General features: G+C 43.5%; 1 protein-coding gene and 1 long non-coding RNA gene across 2 annotated transcripts in view; one reads left to right on the top strand and one right to left on the bottom strand.

Moving 5' to 3' along the window:
- LOC107970547 (uncharacterized) overlaps nt 1-2,039 on the top strand; it is a 45,601-nt gene extending 43,562 nt beyond the window's left edge. The window contains exon 4 of the long non-coding RNA XR_010155487.1: nt 122-2,039. This is a non-coding gene — a long non-coding RNA (uncharacterized LOC107970547). The remainder of the gene's footprint in view (nt 1-121) is intronic.
- The window catches only part of ARL8B (ADP ribosylation factor like GTPase 8B), a 57,601-nt gene extending 36,855 nt beyond the window's left edge, over nt 1-20,746 (bottom strand). The window contains 2 exon segments of the mRNA XM_001142369.6: nt 20,326-20,502; nt 20,504-20,746. Of these exon segments, the coding sequence (XP_001142369.2) occupies nt 20,326-20,502; nt 20,504-20,719 (393 nt within the window). The 5' untranslated portion in view covers nt 20,720-20,746.
- Nucleotides 20,747-25,048: the final 4,302 nt, after the last annotated feature.

Here is a 25,048-nt window from a genome sequence, read left to right as displayed (position 1 = left end):
TGAGTTATTATATGGGCTCCCATATTTGGGCAGAGCTACAGATCTTCCTAACTTTGGAAACCAAGGATCAATTCTTAAGAAATTATATACTGGCCATATCCTCTACCTTGTCATCCCTTAGGTTAAAAGGACTTCTGACTCAAACTCTGCCTCTTGAGTTCACAGTTCACCATTTCCACCCTGGTGACTTGGTGCTGATTAAGACTTGTTAAGAAGACAAGCTCCACCCAACCTGAGAAGGTCCCTATGAAGTGCTCCTGACCACTAAGATGGCCGTGCAAACGGCTGAACAGGGGTGGACTCACTGTACTCAAGTCAAGGGACTGGTAAAAGAGACCTCGGAAGGGAAGGAACAAGACCAGTGGAAAGTGCATGGGTCACCTGTGCTACGGGAGGACCTCAGGCACAGGTGGTTCCATTTCCCCTAGGATGGGATGCTGATCCTGAAGAAACGGATTGCATGTTGGCTCTATACCAGGACAAGGATGCATGGGGAAACAAGACTTGTAAAGAGTCTGTCACTGCTCTTTCCCACATTGCAGAGGTCAGATCCCAAAGCAATCCCCTCATTCTCTCTAGGGAATATGAACCACTCCTCTTGCCTCTCTAGATAGGGGGCAGAGTTCAATAAGCCCGTGGGAAAACTCTCAACTTGTACGCACATCCTAAACATCACTGGTAAGTCAGGCGATGGCAATCACTCGGCTCTCCATATACCCCAGGCTAACGTCTGGTGGTACTGTGGGAAAAGGAACCTCCCCAACTTGTTACCATCCAACTGGACCGGGACTTGTGCTTTAGTCTAATTGGCCATTCCCTTCACCCTGGCATTCCATAAGATACCTGAAAACACACACGGCCACTGAAAGCAGAGAGATTTGACAAACTCTTTTAATGTCAATATATATGTTGACTCAATAGGAGTCCCTAGGGGAGTGCCGAATAAATTTAAGGCCCAAAACCACATAGCTGCTGGGTTTGAGTCAGCACTCTTCTGTGGTCAACTATTAATAAGAATGTGAACTAGATTAACTACATCTATTATAATCAACAAAGATTCATCAATTATACTCAGGACACCCTCAAAGGGATGGCTAGCCAGTTAGATGCCACCAGCCCAATGGCCTGGAAAAACAGGCTTGCACTAGACGTAATACCAGAAAAAGGGGGTGTAAGTGTTATGCTGGGTGGGAAACGTTATACTTTCATTCCCAACAATACTGCCCCAGATGGGACCATCACAAAAGCTTTACAAGGACTGACAACTCTAGCCAACGAACAGGCAGAAAATGCTGGAATTAACAACCCATTTACGGGTTGGCTAAATGGTTGGTTTGGAAAATGGAAAGGCATGGTGGCTTCAATCCTTACATCTCTCATAATTGTAGCAGGAGTCTTAGCAGTGGGATGTAGTATTACTTGTGTGTGAGGGGACTAGCACAGAGATTAATTAAAAGAGCTATTAATAAACAATGCCAATAAGTTACCAGCAAAATAACCTGCTACTATTAGAAACCAAAATAAACTCACTCTCCTATAAGGAAGAAAGTAAACGACTTCTAAAGCAATTTGAGGAACAAAAGGGTTTAGATGAAAATGAGACCAAAGGAAGTAAATAGAAAAGGAAGGAAATTTGTGAGAAAACATTTTAAGTGGTCCATTTTCAAGGCATAATAAATCTAAGTACTGGAAGCCAGCCTGTGGATGTAACAAACCACACAGCTCATGCACCCAGAAGGTCATGATAAGTGAACAGAATGTAGAGGAGGGGTCAGCCCCTAAAAGGGGAGAAAGTTTCATTAATGGGAAATCAAAACTGAAGTGGGGAAAGGGACCAGGGTATAACCTTATAAGGGGGATAATAAAACTTAGGCAATGTCCAGGAAGATTGTAACCCCATAGTACTCAACCAATGAGGAGCTGGGGGAGGGACTTGCGTGCTAGGAGATAAATTACCTGTTGTAACTGTCCCCGGTGTGACTGCCTACCAGACACCAGATCTTGCAAGACCGCCAATAAAAGTCTTGCTTCCGCTGTTCTTCATGTCTCCAAGTCCATTCTTTGGGTTTGGATGAGTAAATGCGTGTTTCTCACAGGCGTGAACCAACATCCCACCAGAATGTTATTGGTAGTAACCCGTCATGGTTTCTTTGAGCCCCAGGAACAATTATTATAGCCTAGAATTTCAGATTACAACAAATCACAGCTCCATACATACGGCTGCACACATACAGCCCCTCAGGGCATATTTTCCTTATGGACTGTACCCCTAGTTCAGTTTTAAGCAATCTGGAAACTGCTCCAACATTCACTAGAGTGTTAAAGACTAACGTGTTGAAATTTTGCCAAAAAAAAAAAAAAAACAAGAAGGTGTATGAGTCTGTTCTCATGCTGCTAATAAAGACATACCCGAGACTGGTAATTTATAAAGGAAAGAGGTTTAATTGACTCACAGTTCCACATGGCTAGGGAGGCCTCACAATCACGGCACAAGATGAAGAAAGAGTAAAGGGGCTTCTTACATGGTGGTGGGCTAGAGAGAAGTGAGAGCCATGCAAAAGGGGTTTCCCCTTACCACAAAACCAACAGATCTTGTGAGACTTATTGACTACCTCAAAAAACAGTATGGGGAAAATCGTCCCCATGATTCAGTTATCTCCCACCGGGTCCCTCCCACAACATGTGGGAATTATGGGAGCTACAATTCAAGATGAGATTTGGGTGAGGACCCAGCAAAACCGTATCAGAAGACTTTGTTCCCTAAGAACCAACAGGAGAGCATTATTTTTAAACACTGCCACACACGCTCCCCAAAGTGAGGAACAAAAACTAATCACATCTTGGAGGCAGAGCTTACAGTGAGCAGAGATGGTGCCACTGCACTCCAGCCTGGGCGACACAGCAAGACTCCGTCTCAAAAAAAAAAAAAAAAAACAAAACTAATCACATCTTGTGTAGTGAGAAGCTATCCTGACCATTGCTACCCCTGAAAGAATATAACAGAAAGACCTATGAGCCCTGCAAGCCTTGCACTGCATACTGCCCTAATTTCTTTCAGACAGGATACCCTGCAGGAATTGAACTGACTCATTCAGAATTCCCAGGTCCAACATCATCCAGTAACTACTTCTGCTTCCCGTTCAGTTTCATTTCTCTAAGGGAAATTACATAGGAGTTTTTCTGGGCCATGAAGAAATACAGCTGATGACAAGCACTCTACAATATTCTGGGTCAGCCTCATTCTACTTCCAGGGAAATAAACTTCACTGCTTACTGAAACTGCAGTATCCATCAGTGGCCATTTAGGTCTGCAACTAAACAAATGTCAAAGATGTTACTGAGAAATTACCCAGAAACACTGGTCTGCAAGGCTCCTAATGACACTCAGATCCTTTGTATTAGAATAAAAAAACTTATAAATGTGACCAAGGATTATCGCATATAATGCCAGGTGACAACGTCTCCATAACCCCTTATCAGCTCTTTTCTACCTGGAAGATAAATGAAGCCCCTAAAATTCTGTTCCACAGGTATATCATAAGATAAATAGGCAATCCTCCCATTAAAGACTATCTTTAAAGACTGCTAGCCTAGGCATAGTAGAGGCAAGAAAATGTTTACAAATACTATTTTGCCTGTTAGACTCTGGAGGAAGCAAACCATGGCACCTGTCATTGGATACATTAAAGCCAAGATTGTAACTTCTTAGTCCTTTAGTGCCTACTTTTAACATTTTTCTGCCTCACAATTTTGCAACTTCATCTCCCAAACTAATAGTATCATATGGATTGTCTCATGTTCCCTTCTACTGTAAAAAAAATTCAGTAACAATTTTTAAAAATATGATTAATAATTCCCTAAAATCATTTTAAACTACAGTGTATGGAATCTTTTAGCTGTCTGCTTATATATCAGTAGAGACATCTGTTTCTCAAGTGATCCTGGCAGTACAGTGGTGCGGCTGCAGAGAATGCCATGGGCTGAATACATTCTTTCACCGGCTCCTCCACACTGCAGCTCTCTCTGGGTATTACTGAAGAAACAGTAAGCACTGTAAAGCCACTCCATTAGCCCAGTCAGTGCTTTCGACATTGTTTCACAGTGAAACTCAACTCTTAAAATGATGGACAGTCATAAAATACTAAGTCACTGTACACTTCTCAGGTTCCAAACTGCAGTGCCTTCTAGATAGTAAAATCATTATTTATTCAGTAGCTGCCTAAAATTCCACTTACTATCATCAGGGTGGGGAGTGTGGCAGATGCAGTAAGCGCAGTAAGAAGTTGGAGTGACAGGAATGTTTTTCAATCACATGTGATGACTGCATCAACAACACATCCTTATTAGCTAAGCCATATGTAATTGGCTTATACTATTTAAAAATAATAATGATAATAGCTCAGCATTACTCATTTTACTCTGGCCTCGTATTACAGAAAAGAAAACTTGAGGTCAAGGTCACAAGGTCACATACACACAGCTAAATAGTGGCAAAACTGGAATTTGAACCTAAGTTTAAACTTAAAAGCCCTAAAAGTGATTTTCCACTTTAGTGTAATGCCTCAGGCATTTGGCAATTATTTGTTGGCAAATGAACGAGAGTCATTATTTGTACAAAAGCTTGAAGTCAATGTTAGACTGCTGAACAACAAAATACAAACTCCATGATAAATTGAGAGGTTGTAAATAGATGCTCTGCTAGTCTTCTACTCTGGTGGAAAAAAAAAAAAAAACTTAGAGCAATCACCATCTCTTCCACCAAGCCAAAACTATTAACTACAACCAAATTTATCAGCAGAAGAAAAACCCAAATAAACCAGTAAATTTTTCACCAAGTTGCCCCTAACATCCTAGCACATCTAGGATGGGTTATGGCACCGAAAAAAAAAAAAAAAATCCCCAACAACAACAACAACAAAAACCTGTCATTTTAGTTTCTCTCTCAAAATGACAGAAAACCTTCAAGAATCAGAAACCATTAAAATATAATAATAGTGAGCAAAGAAAGAAGATTTAAAAAGAAGAATCAGAATCAGAAACCAGGCTAGGCACAGTGGCTCGTGCCTGTAATCCTAGCACTTTGGGAGGCTGAGGTGGGAGATTACTTGAGGCCGGGAGTTTGAACCAGCCTGGGCAACACAGTGAGATCCTGTCGCCACAAAAAATAAAAAGTTTTTAAAAATTAAAAAAAGGGCTGGGCATGGTGGCTCACACCTGTAATCCCAACACTTTGGGAGGCCAAGGCGGGTGGATCATTTGAGATCAGGAGTTGAGACCAGCCTGATCAACGTGGTGAAACCCTGTCTCTACTAAAAATACAAAAATTACCCAGGCATGGTGGTGCATGCCTGTAGTCCCAGCTACTTGGGAGGCTGAGGCAGGAGAATTGCTTGAACCCAGGAAGCAGAGGCTGCAGTGAGCCAAGATCAAACTACTGAACTCCAGCCTGGGTGATAGAGTGAGACTCCATGTCAAAAAAAAAAAAAAAGAGAAAATTAAAAACTGGTCCCTTGTGCCCAGTACACTTCTACTCTGAAACTCAGGAACTTTCATTACCTTCTGAAATTGAATTCCCACTCAGTGCTCACGTGAAAGGTGAGGGGGTTCCACTTCATCTGGCATCTAGTAGAGCACATGATCCTGCCCTAACCCCCGAATATCACATCAACCTACCACCTAAGGAGTACTCATTCTATGCCAGTCACTGTGCCAACTGTCTTACCTCACCATGAGCTCATGGGGCAAGTATTCTCATGCCCAAATCCCCAATGAGGAAACTGAAGCTTTGAGGAAGTCACAGAATTCTGGCATATCCAGAATTTAAATTTAGGCCTGCCTGATCCCACATACTTAAACATTACCCTATACTGTTTTACTCTATTTAAGTCAACAATTACAGAGCAGTAGGCACACTGCTTCATTTAAAGGCCATAAATATTGAAAGGGAGGTTGTTGTCTGAAGGTAGAGACCAATGAACAGATAATTTGCACAGATAAATATAATTTTGATCAAGTGCTGTGAGGAGAAGAGTTAGGGCAAAGTTTTACAGACCTGGGACCTGAACCATGAGTAAGACAGCGCCATCTAGGGGGAAAGGAGTACCAGCGGACAAAAACAAGCATTGCAGGCAAAGAAAATCAACTGGTATCTTGGGCGTCTCATTCTCCATCATTACCACAATCTAACATTTACTTCAAAGGCCTACTTCCTCTATCCTTCTGCCCACAGCCATTCTGCTGTAATTTCACTAGCTAATTTAAATCCCCTTTCCAAATCCTGCCAGAATAAATACTAAAATTTGTAAGTGTTCCTAGGAAAGATAACATAGGGTAGTACTAACAGCTAGTAGAGTAGACTTAAAACACTTGGCACAAAGAGCCAAAGAAAGCAAAAAATGCACATGGAACACTATAAGGTCATGCCCAGCTTCCAAACTAATTTCAGTGACAGGAGGCGGAAGAATTAGATTTATCAGGAGTCAAAGCAAGACCCTAAAGGATGTGTAAAAATGGAACCCAGATTCCTCATAACTCATCTATTTTATGGAACAGTACACTTCAGACTGAATTGGAATTGAATTTCAGACCCAAATGACAATTAACTGTGTCACTTAATCTTTCTTTATCTTATATAAATCAGTAAATGTCTACTTAAAGCAAGGGGGCCAAAAGAATAATATAATGCCTTATGTGAAAACATTTTATAAAATAATCAAGTTCACTTGAACCCAGGAGGCAGAGGCTGCGGTGAGCCAAGATCACGCCACTACACTCCAGCCTGTGCAAAAGAACAAGACCCCATCTCAAAAATATACATAATAATAAAAATAATAATAATAATAGGCCTGGCGTGATGGCTCACGCCTATAATCCCAGCACTTTGGGAGGCCAAGGCGGGTGGACTGCCTGAGCTCAGGAGTTCGACATCAGCCTGGGCAACATGGTGAAACCCCGTCTCTACTAAAATACAAAAAAATTAGCCACGCGGGGCAGCATGTGCCTGTAATCCCAGCTACTCGAGAGGCTGAGACAGGAGAATCGCGTGAACCTGGGAGGCGGAGGTTGCAGTGAGCCAACATCGCGCCACTGCACTCCAGCCTGGGCGACAGAGTGAGACCCTGTCTCAAAATAATAATAATAATAATAATAATAATAATAATAATAGTAATAGGCCGGGTGCGGTGGCTCACGCCTGTAATCCTAGCACTTTAGGAGGCCGAGGCAGGCAGATCACAACGTCAGGAGTTTGAGACCAGCCTGGACAATATGGTGAAACTCCGTCTCTACCAAAAATACAAAAAGTAGCTGAGCATGGTGGCGTGCACCTGTAATCTCAGCTACTTGGGAGGCTGAGGCAGGAGAATCGTTTGAACCTGGGAGGTGGAGGTTGCAGTAAGCCGAGATGGTACCAATGCACTCCAGCCTGGGCGACAGAGCGAGAATCCATCTCAAAAAAATAATAATAATAGTAATAATTAAGTGAGCCAGGAACAATGGCTCACACCTGCAATCTCAGCACTTAGGGAGGCTGAGGCAGAGAATTATTTGAACCCAGAAGGCAGAGGTTGCAGTGAGCCAAGACTGCACCACTGCACTCCAGTCTGGGCAACAGAATGAGATTGTCTCAAAAAAAAAAAAAAAAAAAAAAAAGATCAGATGTGTTTCATTAATTAAATGAAATAATTTTTACTGAATGTTCTTTGTATTGGAAATGGGAGGAAAGGATGATTACATAAAATAGGATGTCTAGGAACTATATGTTAACTAGCCTAAAGAATAACATAGTAGGCCAGGCGCAGTGGCTCATGGCTGTAATCCCAACACTTTGGGAGGCTGAGGTGGGCAGATCAGCTGAGGTCAAGAGTTTGAAACCAGCCTGGCCAACATGGCGAAACCCTGTGTCTACCAAAAACACAAAGATTAGCCAAGCGTGGTGGTGTGTGCCGGCAGTCCCAGCTACTCTGGGAGGTGAAGGCACAAGAATCGCATGAACCTGGGAGGCGGAGGTTGCAGTGAGCTGAGATCATGCCACTGTACTCCAGCCTGGGAGACAGAGCGAGACTCCATCTCAACAAAAAGAATGACATAGTGAAGGTGGAACAGCCATTTCCTAACTTGTTTTATGGTAATGTCCGCATGTTCCAAAATGAACTGCTATCTGTGAGCACTATAAATCCATTATTAGACTGCTCTAAATGAGTCTCTAAGCAGATATCAAAGAACCTAACTGGGCTATGAGGACCAAGGATCACACTTTGTCTTTTCAACCACACAGTAAAATGATCAGTAATGTAATCTGAGTAGAAGAAAAATGATACTCTAACACTATCTACGTGTTTACCTGGCACCAAAGAAAAATCCCAACTTAAATGTCAAGAAATCAAATATCCTTTAGACTTAAAGCACACAAATCACACCTAGAAAATTTTCTCTTCAGTAGAAAGTCACTATACAAACCTAAGCCAGGCACTTTCCAGAAACAGAAAAATTACTCTTCGAATTCGACAGCAAAGGCTTCCCAGCCTGCAAACGAATCTGACCCACTCTGAATATACAGCCTTCATCCCAGCTATTAAAGACCTCTTCTGGGCAGACTGCATTCTGGCCACAGATTCATGTACATAAATACCACAAATAAATCAAGATAGCCCAACAGCAATCCTGAGTAGTGGAGAACATTCTGCCTAGTCCTTGTGTCCGAAACATTGGCAAAACGAGTCATCAGCAGGGTACGGTAAGTGACAGCAATCAGTAGAAATAAAAGATCCTACAACCCACTCTTTTGAAGAGAAACTAGGAATGGATCTCAACTACTTCCTGTATCTCTTACTACTCCTGAAGACAAAATTAGGAATTGGATGAAATGTTAATTCTCAGTTTTTGTGCCACTGAACTCAAATATAGCATTCATAGCCTGTCATTTCCAACCAGCCATCCCTTTATATCATTAATTATGTAACACTTTTTTTTCCAGGGGTGTGGGGTGTGCTGTGCAGTGCAGGGGAGACCTGGTCTCACTCTGTCGCCCAGGCTGGAATGCAGTGGCACCATCATGGCTCACTGCAGCCTCCTGGACTCAAGCCATCCCCTTACCACCTATGCCTCCCCGGCAGCTAGGACCACAGACACACAGCAGCACATCCAGCTAATTTTTTTTATTTTTTTATTTTTTGTAGAGACCAGAGTTTCACTATGTTGCCTAAGCTGGCCTTGAACTCCTGAGCTCAAAGGATCCACACCCTTCTCAGCCTCCCAAAGTGCTGGGGTTACTGGCATGAGCCACCACGCCCCAGCCTCTAATACAATTTATACTCAAATCATCCCTTTTTCTTCTAAACCCATTCTTTCTTCCCCACCCTGTCACTGCTGTTTGCTGATGGTACAACCATATTCCCCACCATTCAATCAAATCTTTAAAAGGGTCTTTGCAAATTCCCCTTTGTCCTGTACCTCTGACTTAATTGCTAAACTGTACTCATCCTATTTCCATAATAATGCGTACCTTTCCCCTCCTCCCCAACTGTCTCCCTCAATGTCTCTCAACCAGACCTCTGTAATAACCTTGTAACCAATTTCCTTGCGGATGGTCTCTATATTGCTGCTAAATTAATCCTTCGGAAACACAGGTCTTATCTTATTCCTCTGAATTAAAACCTTCAGTGGCTCTCCATGCCTAATGTCATACTCAGTCAAGGCCCTGTGGGAGCTGATTGAATCTACTTTTCCAGCCTTTGTTTCTTTTTCCTTCACTAAGGTTATGCCTAAACCAACAAAAAAATTTCTTTCCCTCAGCTGTGCCTTTGCTTTTCCCACTGTTCCTGCTTGAATATCTTTTTTTCCCCACATGATATCGGCAGTTCCACAAGGGCAAGAACATTGTCTGCTTTGCTCCCCATTATATTTATGCTGCCCAAAACACTGCTTGACCTATTTGTTGAATAAATGAAATTCCTCTACTCTTATAACCCAGCTCAAAAGCCATTCCTGCCACTGTCCAACCAAAACTCAGCAAACAGCCTTACTAAATAAAACTCCTCCAATGTCTTAATGGGGTGGGTCAGGGGAGAATTCCAATAGCATTTTGTATCTTAAGACACTTAATATTCCTCTCCTATACATGGCACATACCCGACCATAAATGACCTTGTCTGGTACATTTATAAGTTATCTATCACAATGCCTTGCACCTAGTTTAAACATGCATGGAGTAGGTATACTTTGCTGTTATTATTCATTCATTCATTCATTCATTCATTCAGTATTTAAAGAGCTTGTCATGTGGCAGGGACTGTTCTTAGCACTGGGGTACAGCATTGTAAAATATGATGAAGTCTTGGCTCTGTGAAAAGGGACAAAGACTATTAGAAACAAGAGAACAAGATAATTTCTGATGGTTAAAAATAAGGAGAGGGGCCGGGCGCAGTGGCTCACGCCTGTAATCCCAGCACTTTGGGAGGCCGAAGCGGGTGGATCACCTAAGGTGAGGAGTTCAAGGCCAGCCTGGCCAACATAGTGAAACCCTATCTCTACTAAAAATACAAAAAAATTAGCCGGGCATGGTGGGGAGAGCCTGAGGCTGAGGCAGGAGAATCACTTGAACCAGGCAGGCGGAGGTTGCAGTGAGCCGAGATCGCGCCACTGCACTCCAGCCTGGGAGACAGAGTGAGACTCTGTCTCAAAAAAAATAATAATAATAATGATCATACGGAATATGATCAATCCTAACTTAGGGCAATATCTACTACAGAAAGGATGGTAGGACTTAGGCACAGTGGCTCATACCTGTACTCCCAATACTGGGAGGCCAAGGAAGGAGGACAGCTTGAGCCCAGGAGTTCAAGATCAGCCTGAGCAATACAGCAAGATTCCACCTCTACAAAAAAACAAATTTTTTAAATTAGCTGGGCATGACGGCACATGCCTGTAGCCCCAGCTACTCAGGAAGCTGAGGCAGAGGACTGCTTGAACCCAAGAGGTTGAGGCAGCAGTGAGCCATGATTATGCCACTTTACTCCAGTTTGGGTGACAGGGTGAGACCCTGTCTCAAAAAAAGGAAAGAATGACAGAAAAATTCAAAGGATAAAACTAGTCAAATCATTTCATTTCTGAAATTACCGGAACTCTGAAAAAAATGACAAAAACCAAAGTTAAACATTTCAGTCACTTAAGAGTAGAAAATAATGGCAGTAACCAAAATATTCATATAAGGGTTAATGAAAACCTGTAACGTCAATTTAATATTTTTAAGAAACGGGTAGGCTGGGTGCAGTGGCTCACACCTGTAATCCCAGCACTTTGGGAGGCCGAGGTGGGTGGATCACCTGAGGTCAGGAGTTCAAGACCAGTGTGGCCAACATCGTGAAACCCTGTCTCTACTAAAAATACAAAAATTATCTGGGCATGGTGGCATGCACCTGTAACCCCAGCTACTCAGGAGGCTGAGGCAGGAGAATCGCTTGAACTCGGGAAGCGGAGGTTGCAGTGAGCCGAGATCGCGCCATTGCACTCCAGCCTGGGTGACAGAGTGAGACTCTGTCTCAAAAAAAAAAAAATTTTTTTTAATTTTTTTATTGAAATAAGAATGCCAAAAGCTAGAAACGAAATAGCTACATTATGAAGGAGAGAAATGTAGGTTTCCTTTCTTTTCCTAGATTTTCCTCTGATAAGAACTATTTACAAATGATGAAGTCCATGTATTGGCATTAAAACATTCTCCGAACAAAATGAGCTTTCAAGAAAATGGTGGCCGGGCACGGTGGCTCACACCTGTAATCCCAGTACTTTGGGAGGCTAAGGCGGACAGATCACAGGAGTTTGAGACCAGCCTGGCCCACATGGTGAAACCTCGTCTCTACTAAAAATACAAAAATTAGCTGGGCGTGGTGGCGGGTGCCTGTAATCCTAGCTATTCGGGAGGCTGAGGCAGGAGAATCACTTGAATCCCCGTGCCACTGCACTCCCAGCATGGATGAGAGTGAGACTCCATCTCAAAAACAAAAAAAGAAAAAGAAAAAAAAGAAAAGAGCGAAGAAAAGGCAGGCCTAACTATGTGTGTAACCTAGATTTTAAGCAACCTCATTCTTAACATTATGCTACATTTTGCATACTGAAGTAAGAATATAGGTTCATAGGCTGGGCGTGGTGGCTCATGCCTGGGCCGAGGCGGGCGGATCACTTGACGTCAGAGGTTCAAGACCCGCCTGGCCAACATAGCGAAACCCCATCTCTACTAAAAATACAAAAAATAGCCAGGCGTAGTGGCGCAAGCCTGTAATCCCAGCTACTGGGAAGAGGCTGAGGCAGGAGAATCATCTGAACCCAGGAGGCAGAGGTTACAGTCAACCGAGATCATGCCACTGCCCTTCAGCCTGGACAACAAAGCAAGATTCCATCCCCCCGCCAAAAAAAAAACCACACACACACACAAGCAAGCAGCATCCCACTATAATAGGTCCAAGATTAGGTAAGGATTATACTGAAATATATCAGGGTTATGGAATATGCAATCTACCAATACTTCTAAAACAAAATAGCAGCATGATAAGTAAAGGGGATGAGCTGTATTTATATTTACATGGCTTGCCTGGGAAGCTCAACAAAAAAGAACTATGTTCTCAGGGGCAGGCGTGGTGGCTCCTGCCTGTAATCTCAGCACTTTGGGAGGCTGAGGCAGGAGAATCTCTTGAGCCCAGGAGTTCCGGGAGCAGCCTGAGCAACATAGTGAGATCAAGTCTCTACAAAAAAAAAAAAAAAAAATCTTTTTTTAAGAGAATATGACCTTGGTCAGGTGCAGTGGCTCACACCTGTAATCCCAGTACTTTGGGAGGCCAAGGCAGGCAGATCACCTGAGGTTAGGAGTTCGAGGTCAGCCTTGCCAACATGGTGAAACCCTGTCTCTACTAAAAATACAAAAACTAGCTGGGTGTGGTGGCACGTGCCTGTAGTCCCAGCTACTTGGGAGGCTGAGGCAGGAGAATCACTTGAACCCAGGAGGCAGAGGTTGCAGTGAGCCAAGATCATGCCACTATACTACAGCCTGGGTGACAGAGCAAGACTCTGTCTGAAAAAAAAAAAAGAGAGAGAGAGAATGTGGAGAATGTGGCCTCACTATGTTGCCCAGGCTGGTCTTCAACTCCTGGCTTCAAGTAATCCTCCTGTCTGTGCCTCCCTAAATGCTGAGATTACAAGCGTGAGCCACCACACCCAGCAGCAAAAATCTTGTTTAAAAAAATTAGCCAGGCGTAGTGACATACGCCTGTGGTCCCTACTACTTGGGAGGCTATGGTGGGGGGATCTCTTGAGCCAGGGCCCAGGAGGTGGAGGCTGCAATAAGCCATGATCATGCCACTACACTCCAGCATGGGCAACAGAGCAAGAACTTGTCTCAGAAAGAATTATGTTCTCTATAGTTATCAGTCTTGGCAGTTGCTGAAATATAAAAAGGAACTTCTTAAAATATATTAAACACAAACAGAGCAGTATCTAATAGGATAATTTTAAAATACCGTTCTACTTCATCAACAAAACTATGTTTGTCCTAAAAAACACCAGAGGACAAAGTGCTTAACCAAAGTCCAACTTTATATATGAAATCTGCTCAGTATTAGCTGGGCGAGGTGGCAAACACCTGTAATCCTAGCTACTTGGGAAGCTGAGGCAGGAGAACTGCTTGAATCCGAGAGGTGGAGGTTGCAGTGTGCCAAGATCACACCACTGCACTCCAGCCTGGGCAACAAGAGCGAGACTCTATCTGGAAAAAAAAAAAACAAAAAACAAAAAACAAAAACTGTTCAGACCTTCTCAGTGGCAGTGTACACTTTCTGGAAAGCAATTTGGCCATATGACATAAAATGCGTTTTTGACCCAGAAATACCAACTCTGGAACACATCCTCAGGAAGTGCAGATCAAATTGAGTACAATAGGAAAACATAGGAAATCCCTCAATGTCCAATAAGGGAATTACCAAATATGTTATGGTATATCCACAAGACATACCACAATGGAATAAACTATGAAGACATGAAAAATGTTTTAGATAGAAAAATGCATACACTGCAACAATTAAACCAGAATATAAAGCATTATAAGTAATATTATCTCAGAACTTTTTAAAAGACATCTGGATATACACATTAAGAAGACAAAAACGAAATGCTTTTAATGTTGACAGTAGTTAATCTTGGATGGTAGAAATAAGTGGCTTCTTCTACCTTATACTATTCTTTTCACATCTCCGCTAATGAGCCTGTATTGTTTTGATAACACAAAAAAAATTTCAGAAAAAAAATTTTTTAATAATATTTGAGTAACTTTTTTATAGGTTCAATGTATTTTGTATCCATGTTCAGTAACCATCCACTTACTATATCTTTGAAAAACTTAAAAAATCCATTAACTTGTGAAATATCTTCTAAGACAGGCATTTAGAATGCATTATTGCACTCTAACAGCTTCTTAATGAGAACATTTGGCTTTCAAGATTCTTGGTCTGCAAGGAAAACAAATAATTGGAGCGGGGATGAAGGGTAGAAAACTTTACAGAAGGTAGAGATGTTCCTTTGTAAGATGCCTCATTTTCCACAACTCAGAATCTATACTTGAAGACCCACCTTATTGGAAGACTAGCTTCTCCAGTCGAGTTTCAGATGTGTAAAACATCTAGACTTCAACCACAGCCCATTTTCTTTAAAAATGGTTTTTGCCATTCTTACCTCCAAAGAAATTAAATAATAAGCAATACAATCAAATACAAAATTATTTCTGCTTTTTTTTTTTTTTTTGAGACGGATTTTCACTCTGTTGCCCAGCTGGAGTGCAGTCGCTCAATTTCGGCTCAACGCAACCTCCACCTCCCAGGTTCAAGCAATTCTCCTGCCTCAGCCTCCTGAGTAACGCCAGGCTAATTTTTGTATTTTTAGTACAGATGGGGTTTCATCATGTTGGTCAGGCTGGTCTCAAACTCCTGACCTCATGATCTGGCCGCCTTGGCCTCCCAAAGTGCTGGGATTACAGGCATAAGCCATTGCGCCTGGCCCTCCGCTTTTTTTTTTTTTTTTTTTTTTTTGAGACGGAGTCTCGCTCTGTTGCCCAGGCTGGAGTGCAGTGGCGCAATCTCGGCTCACTGCAAGCTCTGCCTCCGAGGTTCACGCCATTCTCCTACCTCAGCCTCCCGAGTAGCTGGGACTACAGGTGCCCACCACCACACCCAGCTAATTATTTGTATTTTTAGTAGAGACGGGGGTTTCACCGCATTAGCCAGGATGGTCTTGATCTCCCTCTGCTTTTTAAAGATACTAAAGGTAGTTCAACAACTCAGTAATGCCTGTTAGCCAGTTATTTAAATATCCAAACATAATATTCCACTCTTACTTTCCACAGATTATCATTCCTTCTCCTAATTCATGTTCACAGATAAATATATAGTCCTCAAATGTTAGTCAGTATGCTTAAGATGCCTGGATTTAAAATGCTCTCTCTAGAGTGACACATAGTACTCATTACGTCTGTATTTCTGATTCTATAAAGCAAACATTTCATATACGATACAAAAACTGCAGCTGATTTTTAAAATTAAATTAAATACAAAAAAGATGTTTAATGGATTAAGATCTCCCAATCCACAGTTCTATGGTTCTAACCTCAGCTGGATCTAAAGAGGTGGGAAAAGTAGAAAGTACACTGGCCCCAGATTCTAATTCTATCTCTGCTACTAATTAGCTTTGTTGCCTTGGAATTCCACTTAACCTCACTGGATCTGCTAGCCACATCTAAAAAATGAGGGGAAAATTAGACTACTTAATCAAGGTTTCTACAAACTCTTTAAAAAATGATTCTAGGTTCATATTTCTACAGTCTTCCCAAATATCTTCTTTTCCTAATTCTCAGCAGTAATAAACTTTTCCTTGGATTAACCTTTCAGGTATCAACAATGTGCAAAAGTGTAGACAAATTTTTATACTTCCATTTAAAAAATACATAATGTCCATAAGATTTATCCTATATTATTTTGGTAAATCCTATTAGATATTTTTTAATAACTATAACATATCTAAAAGCCCCAGTTAAAAATAAAGATTACTCAATATACATTACACATATAGGCACATGACTTATTGTGCAATAACTGCCAGAACAGTTAGCAATGGAAAAAATACTTCATTCCCTGACACTAATCAGAAAAGACAAGACTAGGGTGTTTCTTTTTTACAATGTTCAAAACAAAAGAGAACACTACATATATCAAGTGTCTCTACATAAAATTGGATTAAATTAGGTATCATTTCAGTTTTAAAATCCTAAGGAAAGGCATTTTAAGTCTGAGCATTCTGTAACTAAGCTGCATTATCTTTTAGACTCAAACCAAACCCTACATGTAATAGTAATTCAGTCTCATGAACCTTTTGAGTAAGTTAAATGACATCTATTAAATCTTCCTTAATGTTTAAGGCACATGTAGTGACACTTTAACGTTTACAAAATGTTGATTTTTACAAAAAGAAAATTGGCTTCAGCTGAAGCTTTTCATACCTGAGAAGTTGCTTCTTAAATTTGAATAAGTAAATGGCCAACTTTCTAGAGTGACACATAGTACTCAATACATTGGTATTTCTGATTCTATAAAGCAAATATTTTATATACAATACAAAAAGTGCAGCTGATTTTTTAAAAGGCTAAACTTACTATTTTGGACACATTGTTTCTACCTAAAAATCTCTAAAATCATCTTTAATCACTAACTTGGATTTTAATCACTACATCCTCAACATATTCTATAAGAATCAGGGGTTAGGTTAGAGCCTTGAGGTTAAAAAAAAAAGTATGAAATTTACTGAGGTCCCTTTCAGCATCTTAAAAGCCACAGCCAATTACAGCCCAGATGTCTTTTTTCTTTTTTAAATTAGTATTACTTTTAATTGACAAATCATAATTGTATACATTTATGGAGTACAATGAGATGTTCTGATACATGTTTACAGTGTGGAATGACTAAATCAAGCTAATTACACATCCATCACCTTATCTTTGTGACTTTTTTTTTCTTAACTGAAGCTACCCACACCATTACAATTTTAAAAAGAATAGTCTAATGATAACAGTGGGCTGGGCACAGTGGCTCACGCCTGTAATCCCAGCATTTTGGGAGACCAAGGCAGGCATATTACTTGAGACCAGGAGTTCGAGAACAGCCTGCCCAACATGGTGAAACCCCATCTCTACTAAAAACACAAAAATTAGCTGGGCATGGTGGCAGTCGCCTGTAGTCCCAGCTACTCGGGAGGCTGAGGCACGAGAATAGCTTGAACCCAGGAGGCAGAGGTTGCAGTGAGCCAAGATCATGCCACTGCACTCCAGCCTGGGCAACACAGCGGGACTCCGTCTCAAAAAAAAAAAAAAAAGATAATGGTGAAGCCACTGGTTCACTTTGACTTCAACAGCTTTGCAGAAGTTTTGTTGTTGTTAAAATCTAATGGTGGGGGCGGGGCAGGGGGAACACATGATGCGATTACTTTCCCCAATCCATAAATCCACTACTGCAGCCCACATCTGGACAGATACAGTGATTCAAAGTAGAAAATGATACCAGTTGAGTCCCTTCTCAGTATTTTTCAAGCCATTGTTCCTGCATTAAACGGGTACGCCCAATTACAAATAACAACAGTTACCATTTACCTATCCCCTTCTGTGGGCCAATATGAGTGCTAGCCACTTAACATCTTTCATGTCATTTAATCCCTAGAGCAACTCTGTAAGAAACATATCATTACCTCCATTTAATAGATGGGAAAGTAAGGACTCAAAGAGGATATAAGGCTGCTAAGCGGCAGAGCCAGATTTCAAATCCAGGGCTGTCTGACTTCAAAGGTCATGCTCATTAAGCTACACTGTCTACTGAAAACAGACACATAAAAATCACCAAGAAGTTTCTCAAAGATTTGCTCAACTTTTTAGAGTTCCCAAGCACAACAACTCAACTGCAACAAATACAACTGGCTGTATTAATACACCTATCTACATGATACATTAATTCCATGTTGTCAAAGAGCAAGTTTTACAAGATGACTCCAATTCTCAAGGGGATATGAGAAAATTTACAGTTAACTGAGCTCAACTTCACTCAAGCTTATGCCTCATCTTTTCCATATTATATAAAAGCTCTAGCAGGCTTATAATCCCAGTATGCTGGGAGGCCAAGGCAGGAAGACTGCTTGAGGCCAGGAGCTCAAGACCAGCCCTGGCAACATAGCAAGAGCCCGTCTTTATAAAAAATAAAAATTAAAAATAAATAGCGAGCCATGGTGGTGGCACATGCCTGTAGTCCCAGCTACTTGGGAGGCTGAGACAGGGAAGATCACATAAGCCCAGGAGTTGGAGGCTGCAGTGAGCTACGACTGCACCACTGCACTCCAGTCTGAGTGAAAGCTCAAGACCCTGTCTCCAAAAAAGAAAAGAAAAAAATTCTAATATAAATATGTAACCCGAAGTTCATGTTTCCTCATTAATTTTAGTGGTATTAGGCCAGGAACGGTGGCTCATGCCTGTAATGCCAGCACTTTGGGAGGCCGAGGCAGGAGGCTCGCTTGAGCCCAGGAGTTCAAGGCTGGCCTGGCAACATAGGAAGATCTTGTCTCTACCAGAAAAAAAAAAAAAAAAAAAAATTAGTGGTATTAGATACACATTCCACTCTTCTATTCCTGCGGAAAGATAGTCATTCCAAGCGCAAAAAATCATAATATTACAATAGGAGGCCAGGCGCGGTGGCTCACGCCTGCAGTCCCAGCATTTTAAGAGGCCGAGTCGGGCGGATCACATGAGGTCAGGAGTTTTGAGACTAGCCTGAGCAACAAAGCAAAACCCATCTCTACTAAAAGTAATTAGCCGGGCGTGGTGGAGGACGTCTGTAATCCCAGCTACGCAGGAGGTGGAGGCAGGAAAATCGCTTGAACCTGGGAGGTGGAGGTTGCAGTGAGCTGAGATCTCGCCACTGCACTCCAGCCTGGGGGACAAAGCGAGACTCCGTCTCAAGAAAAAAAATTAATAATAATAATATTAGAAAAGGAGCCGAACAACAAGCAGGTAAATCTTCCTTATACACACCATTCTTCAAAGGACTTTGGGGTTTCTGCTAATCTCTTTTTCTTCAAGACTTACTCATTCCTGTTGCTTTATTACTGCAAGGACTAAGAATCACAAGTTACCTATTTTCTCAAACATGAAAGCTGTGTTTGAATCATCTTGTGTAACCTAACCAGTCGGACAGCTAATCTTCAGGATTTCAACAGTCATCGAAAAGGTGGAAGAACTGCTGCCATCTCTCTTCAGAACAGTTCTAAAACTCCCCTGGCGTGTACAAGCCACTACCAGCTAAAACTGAGTCACAACAACTCTTGGGCTCTAAATAAAGATCGAGGCGAAATCTTTCACTCCTATTTATTTCCCAACCAACCAAACAAGCAAAACGAAATAATCACCTTTCTACTCAATCATTGCTGAACAAACACCACATTCTATGTAAGTCCTCAGTGCAATTTTCCTTCCACCCATTCCCTGGGCCTGCTAAGCTATGTTCCTGCCCAGTACCTTCTTTTCTCTTCAAGTGAAAAACACCATTTAAAGACCAACTCCTCTTTCGCAGGGTAGTTAACTTTATGCTAACTGCAGATCCATCTTATCTACTCGCTTAAGACAATTAACTCTTAGCTTAATAAATAATATGTTTTGTGGGCTAGCTGGAGCTCAGCAATCAGCTTGGTCTCCGCGCCTGGGGGACGGGTGAAAACAAGTAACAGAATTAGATGGGAACAGCGGCCCACAGAATTCAGGAAGGCGCCCACACTGGTCTCCCGCTTTCACAATGGGTCTATTGGTCCGAAGTGGCAACTTAAGAGAGGCTCTTAATGCTTACGCTTTCTCGTGCGGCTGACGGATTTGCCAAATCCCACCCTTTGGGAAAGTGACAGACTGGACTTAACTCTTTGGCTGCCCCTACTGTGCAAACCCAAGGGAAACCCCAATCCCCAAGCGCTTTAAAAATGTGACGAGTTCAAGTTAACTCTTTCCGAGCCCCCGCGGCGTTGAGGACACAGCCCTTGGAAAATGTCTACACTGACTTAACCCTTCCGCTGCCGATCTCAGTGCTACTCCCCGCGCCGCCAACACGCGGGAAATTCCAAATCCTGGCCCTCGGGAGATGACAGGCCCAGCTTCGCACGCCCCCCGCCATCAGTCCCATCGCGCCGAGGGGAGCCCCAACTCAGGCCTTGGAGAGGCGCCGGGCCGGACTCCTGGCTGCGGAGCCCCGGGCGAGTGAGTGGGCGGGCGCTCACCGCGATGACATTGACGAAGGTGGTCTTGCCCGAGTACTGCAGCCCCACGAGCGTCAGCTCCATCTCTTCCTTCCAGAAGAGCGAACGGAACCAGTCCAGCAGGCGGGAGATGAGCGCCAGCATGATGGCGGCCGGGAGCGAGAACGGACGGGAGGACGGACGAGCGGCGGCGTCGACGACTTCCACACGAGCGGGCCTCCGCCCGGACCCTCCAACGGCTCCTTGGTGCCCCGGCGCGACACGGGCGGACACCGGCGGGCGGCAGCAGCCAGACCCAGGAAGCCGAGCGGATCATATGACTCGCCCTACCCCCCACGCCCGTCCCGGCGCCGCCGTCGGCACCCACGGCAAGAGCGGCGCGGCCAGTCCGGCCAGGCCCGCCCGCCGCTGGCATCGCCACCTGGTGGGCATGCTCCGCAGCACAGCGTACCCTCGGGCCCCCTTGAGGCTTTCTCTGCATTCATTCATTGTTGGTTCATTCGTCATTCATCCACTTATACATTCGTTAATTCATTCATTCATTTTTTTCTATAATTGTTCATTAACAATCTGCAGGAAGACTTCAAGACTCTGGAAGAGTTGGCGTGGAATAAAAATTCCTGTCCTACATTTTTGGTAGTAGCAAAAGATAGTGTTAACTTAAAAATGACACCGTTTATAAATTTAGAAAGGAGAGCTTTATTTCTTAAGAAGGGGATTATAAGCTGTAGGCAGGACGTGCAGCCTCAGGCCAAAAAAAACAAAAGTAAGCACTTTGAGAGAGGGAAGGGTGCAACAAGAATTTATATTGAGGAGTTGGCCAAGTAAACATATTTAACTTATGGAAGGAGCTATTAATATGTATGAAGGTGGTCTTACACACATAGTGAACAAATCTGTATGTTGCATATGACCTATGTTCATTTGGGGTGGCGACTTAACATTTAAATGTATTATAATCAGGCAGGGCGCGGTGGCTCATGCCTGTAATCCCAGCACTTTGGGAGGCAAAGGTGGGCAGATCACCTGAGGTCAGGAGTTTGAGACCAGCCTGACCAACATGGGGAAGCCCCATCTCTACTAAAAATACAAAATTAGCCGAACGTGGTGGCGTGCACCTGTAGCCTCAGCTGCTTGGGAAGCCGAGGTGGGAGAATTGTGTGAACCCAGGAGGCGAAGGTTGCAGTGAGCTGAGATCATGCCACTGCACTTCAGCCTGGGTGATAGAGGGAGACCCCCGTCTCAAAAAACAACAATTAAAAAATAAATAAAGTAAAAGTATTATAATCAGGCCCTCCACATCAGAAAGTGAATCAGGGATGGGAAAGGTATTGAAGTGCTTGGCCTCTGTAAAACCAGCCAGAACTGGGCTGGGCGCGGTGGCTCACAGCCTGTAATCCAAACACTTTGAGAGGCTGAGGCGGGTGGATCAGGAGGTCAGGAGTTTGAGACCAGCCTGGCCAACAAGGTGAAACCCCGTCTCTACTAAAGATACAAAAAATTAGCCCAGGCCGGGTGCAGTGGCTCACGCCTGTAATCCCAGCACTTTGGGAGGTCAAGGCGGGCAGATCACCTCAGGTTGGGAGTTCAAGACCAGCCCGACCAACATGGTGAAACCCCCTCTCTACTAAAAATACAAAAATTAGCCGGACATGGTGGCACGCGCCTGTAATCCCAGCTATGCTGGAGGCTGAGGCAGGAGAATTGCTTGACTCCGGGAGGCAGAGGTTGCAGTGACCGAGATCATGCCACTGCATGCCAGCCTGGGTGACAGAGCGAGACTTCATCTCAAAAAAAAAAGAAAAGAAAAAGAAAAGAAAAAGCCAGCCAGAACCAATGCATGGATGCATGGTTAGTTGTCTCTTAACAGGAGAAAGTTACAGAAATCAGTCTCTTGTCTAATCAAAGCCATAGTTAGGCTTGTGGAACAGGTCAGTTAGCCTGCATCTGGCAGAGAGTTGTAACTGTTTTAATTGTGTTTATCTCCAGGCCAGTGCTGGTTTAGCTGGTAGAGAAAAAGAAAAACCTTGCACTTAGTCATTTAACCCTTGCCTAGTATGGCCTTAGGTCCTGTTTATAATTTGGTATCTAATTGTCACAAAGAGTCTGTTCTGTCAGTCTTGTGATATCTATTTTAACGTTAATGTTGGTCGTTTGTTGTTTCTTTCTTTTTTTTTTTTTTTGAGACGGAGTCTCGCTCTGTTGCCCAGGCTGGAGTGCAGTGATGCGATCTCGGCTCACTGCAAGCTCCGCCTCCCGGGTTCACGCCATTCTCCTGCCTCAGCCTCCCGAGTAGCTGGGACTACAGGTGCCCGCCACCACGCCTGGCTAATTTTTTGTATTTTTAGTAGAGACGGGTTTCCACCATTTTAGCCAAGATGGTCTCGATCTCCTGACCTCGTGATCCGCTCGCCTCGGCCTCCCAAAGTGCTGGGATTACAGGCGTGAGCCACCGCGCCCGGCCGGTCGTTTGTTGTTTCTAAACGACATAAGGGAGGAGGTATAACCAGGTGTGACTGACTTCCCATCTTGTCGAGGGAAGGAACTCAGTTTTTAAGACTTTCCTAGAATAGGCCGGGCGCGGTGGCTCACGCCTGTAATCCCAGCACTTTGGGAGGCGGAGACGTGCGGATCACGAGATCAGGAGATCGAAACCATCCTGGCTAACACGGTGAAACCCCGTCTCTAATTAGCCGGGTGTGGTGGCAGCGCCTGTAGTCCCAGCTGCCCGGGAGGCTGAGGCAGGAGAATGGCGTGAACCCGGGAGGCGGAGCTTGCAGTGAGCCGAGATCAAGCCACTGCACCCCAGCCTGGGCGACACAGCGAGACTCTGTCTCAAGAAAAAAAAAAAAAAGATTTTCCTAGGATCTCTTTGTCCAGGAAGGATCTGTTTAGTCAGTTGAGGGGACTTAGTTTGTTTGTTTATTTGATTTTGAGACAGAGTCCAGCACTGTTGCCCAGGCTGGAGTGCAATGGCAGATCATAGCTCATTGCAGCCTTGAATTCTTGGGCTGAAGTGATCCTCCTGCTTCAGTCTCTCAAAGTATTGGGATTACAGGCGTGAGCCACCATGCCCACACCCAGCCCAGGAATTTTTTTTTTTTTTTTTTTTTTGAGACAAGTCTCCCTCTGTTGCCAGGCTGGAGTGCAGTGGCGCAATCTCGGCTCACTGCAACCTCTGCCTCCCGGGTTCAAGCAACTGTCCTCCCTCAGCCTCCCGAGTAGTTGGGACTACAGGCGAGCCACCAAGCCCAGCTAATTTTTGTATTTTTAGTAGAGATGGGGTTTCACCATGTTGGCCAGGATGGTCTCGATCTCTTGACCTCATTATCCACCCACCTTAGCCTCCCAAAGTACTGGGATTACAGGCGTGACCCACTGGGTCCAGCCCAGGATTTTATTTTTAGTTTACAATGGGAAGCAATTAGTGTCTATCAATAGGGAACTGATTAACCAGGATGTGTCCCCAAAAAGGAATACTATGCAGCTGTAAAAAAAAAAATACAAGAAGAAAGTTATCTGTAAACTGATAAGGAATGATGATCAGGAAATATTTTCAAGAAACAAAAAAAAATCAAGGTTCATGGCTGTGCACGGTGGCTCATACCTGTAGTCCCAGGACTTTGAGGGGGGGGGGGCAGATCACTTGAGGCCGGGAGTTCGAGACCAGCCTAACCAACATGGCAAAACCCCGTCTCTACTAAAATTACAAAAATTAGCCAAGCGTGATGGTGCATGCCTGTAATCCCAGCTACTCATGAGGCTGAGGCAGGAGAATCCCTTGAACCCAAGAAGCAGAGGTTGCAATGAGCTGAGATTGCACCACTGCATTCCAGCCTGGGTGACAGATTAAGACTGTCTCAAGGCTGGGCGCGGTGGCTCATGCCTGTAATCCCAGCACTTTGGGAGGCTGAGGCAGGTGGATCACGAGGACAGGAGATCGAGACCATCCTGGCTAACATGGTGAAAACCCATCTCTACTAAAAATACAAAAAATTAGCCGGGAGTGGTGGCGGACGCCTGTAGTCCCAGCTACTCGGGAGGCTGAGGCAGGAGAATGGCGTGAACCCGAGAGGCAGAGCTTGCAGTGAGCTGAGATCATGCTACTGCACCCCAGCCTGGGCAACAGAGCGAGACTCCCTCTCCCAGAAAAAAAAGACTGTCTCAAAAAAACAAAAAAATCAGGGTTCAGACTGTGTACGTAATGATATTTGGAATGTAAGGTGAGAAAATAATAACACATATGCTTATACATATATATACATATATAAGCATATGTGTATGGTATCTGCATAAAGAAATACTGGGAAACTAATAAAAATGGTTTCCTATGGGGGTAGGAAAAACCGGATGTCTGGTGGCAGAAATGGAAACGAGACTTGTCTACATAACTTTTAGACCACTTTGACTTTCTCTTTTTCTTTTATTTATTTATTTATCCTATTTTATTTTACTGTTATTTTTTTTTTTGGAGACAGAGTCTCATTCTGTTGCCCAGACTGGAGTGCAGTGATACAATCTCAGCTCACTGCAACATCCACCTCCCAGGTTCAAGTGATTCTCTTGCCTCAGCCTCCCAGGTAGCTGGGATTACAGGCGTGTGCCACCACATCTGGCTAATTTTTTTGTATTTTTATTAGAAATGGGGTTTCACCATGTTGGCCAGTCTGGTCTCCAACTCCTGACCTCAAGTGATCCACCCACCTGGGCCTCCCAAAGTGCTGGGAATACAGGCGTGAGCCAC

This window comes from Pan troglodytes, chromosome 2 (assembly GCF_028858775.2).
Source record: "Pan troglodytes isolate AG18354 chromosome 2, NHGRI_mPanTro3-v2.0_pri, whole genome shotgun sequence".
Lineage (NCBI taxonomy): Eukaryota > Metazoa > Chordata > Mammalia > Primates > Hominidae > Pan > Pan troglodytes.
This window is presented reverse-complemented; position numbering and strand designations above follow the sequence as displayed.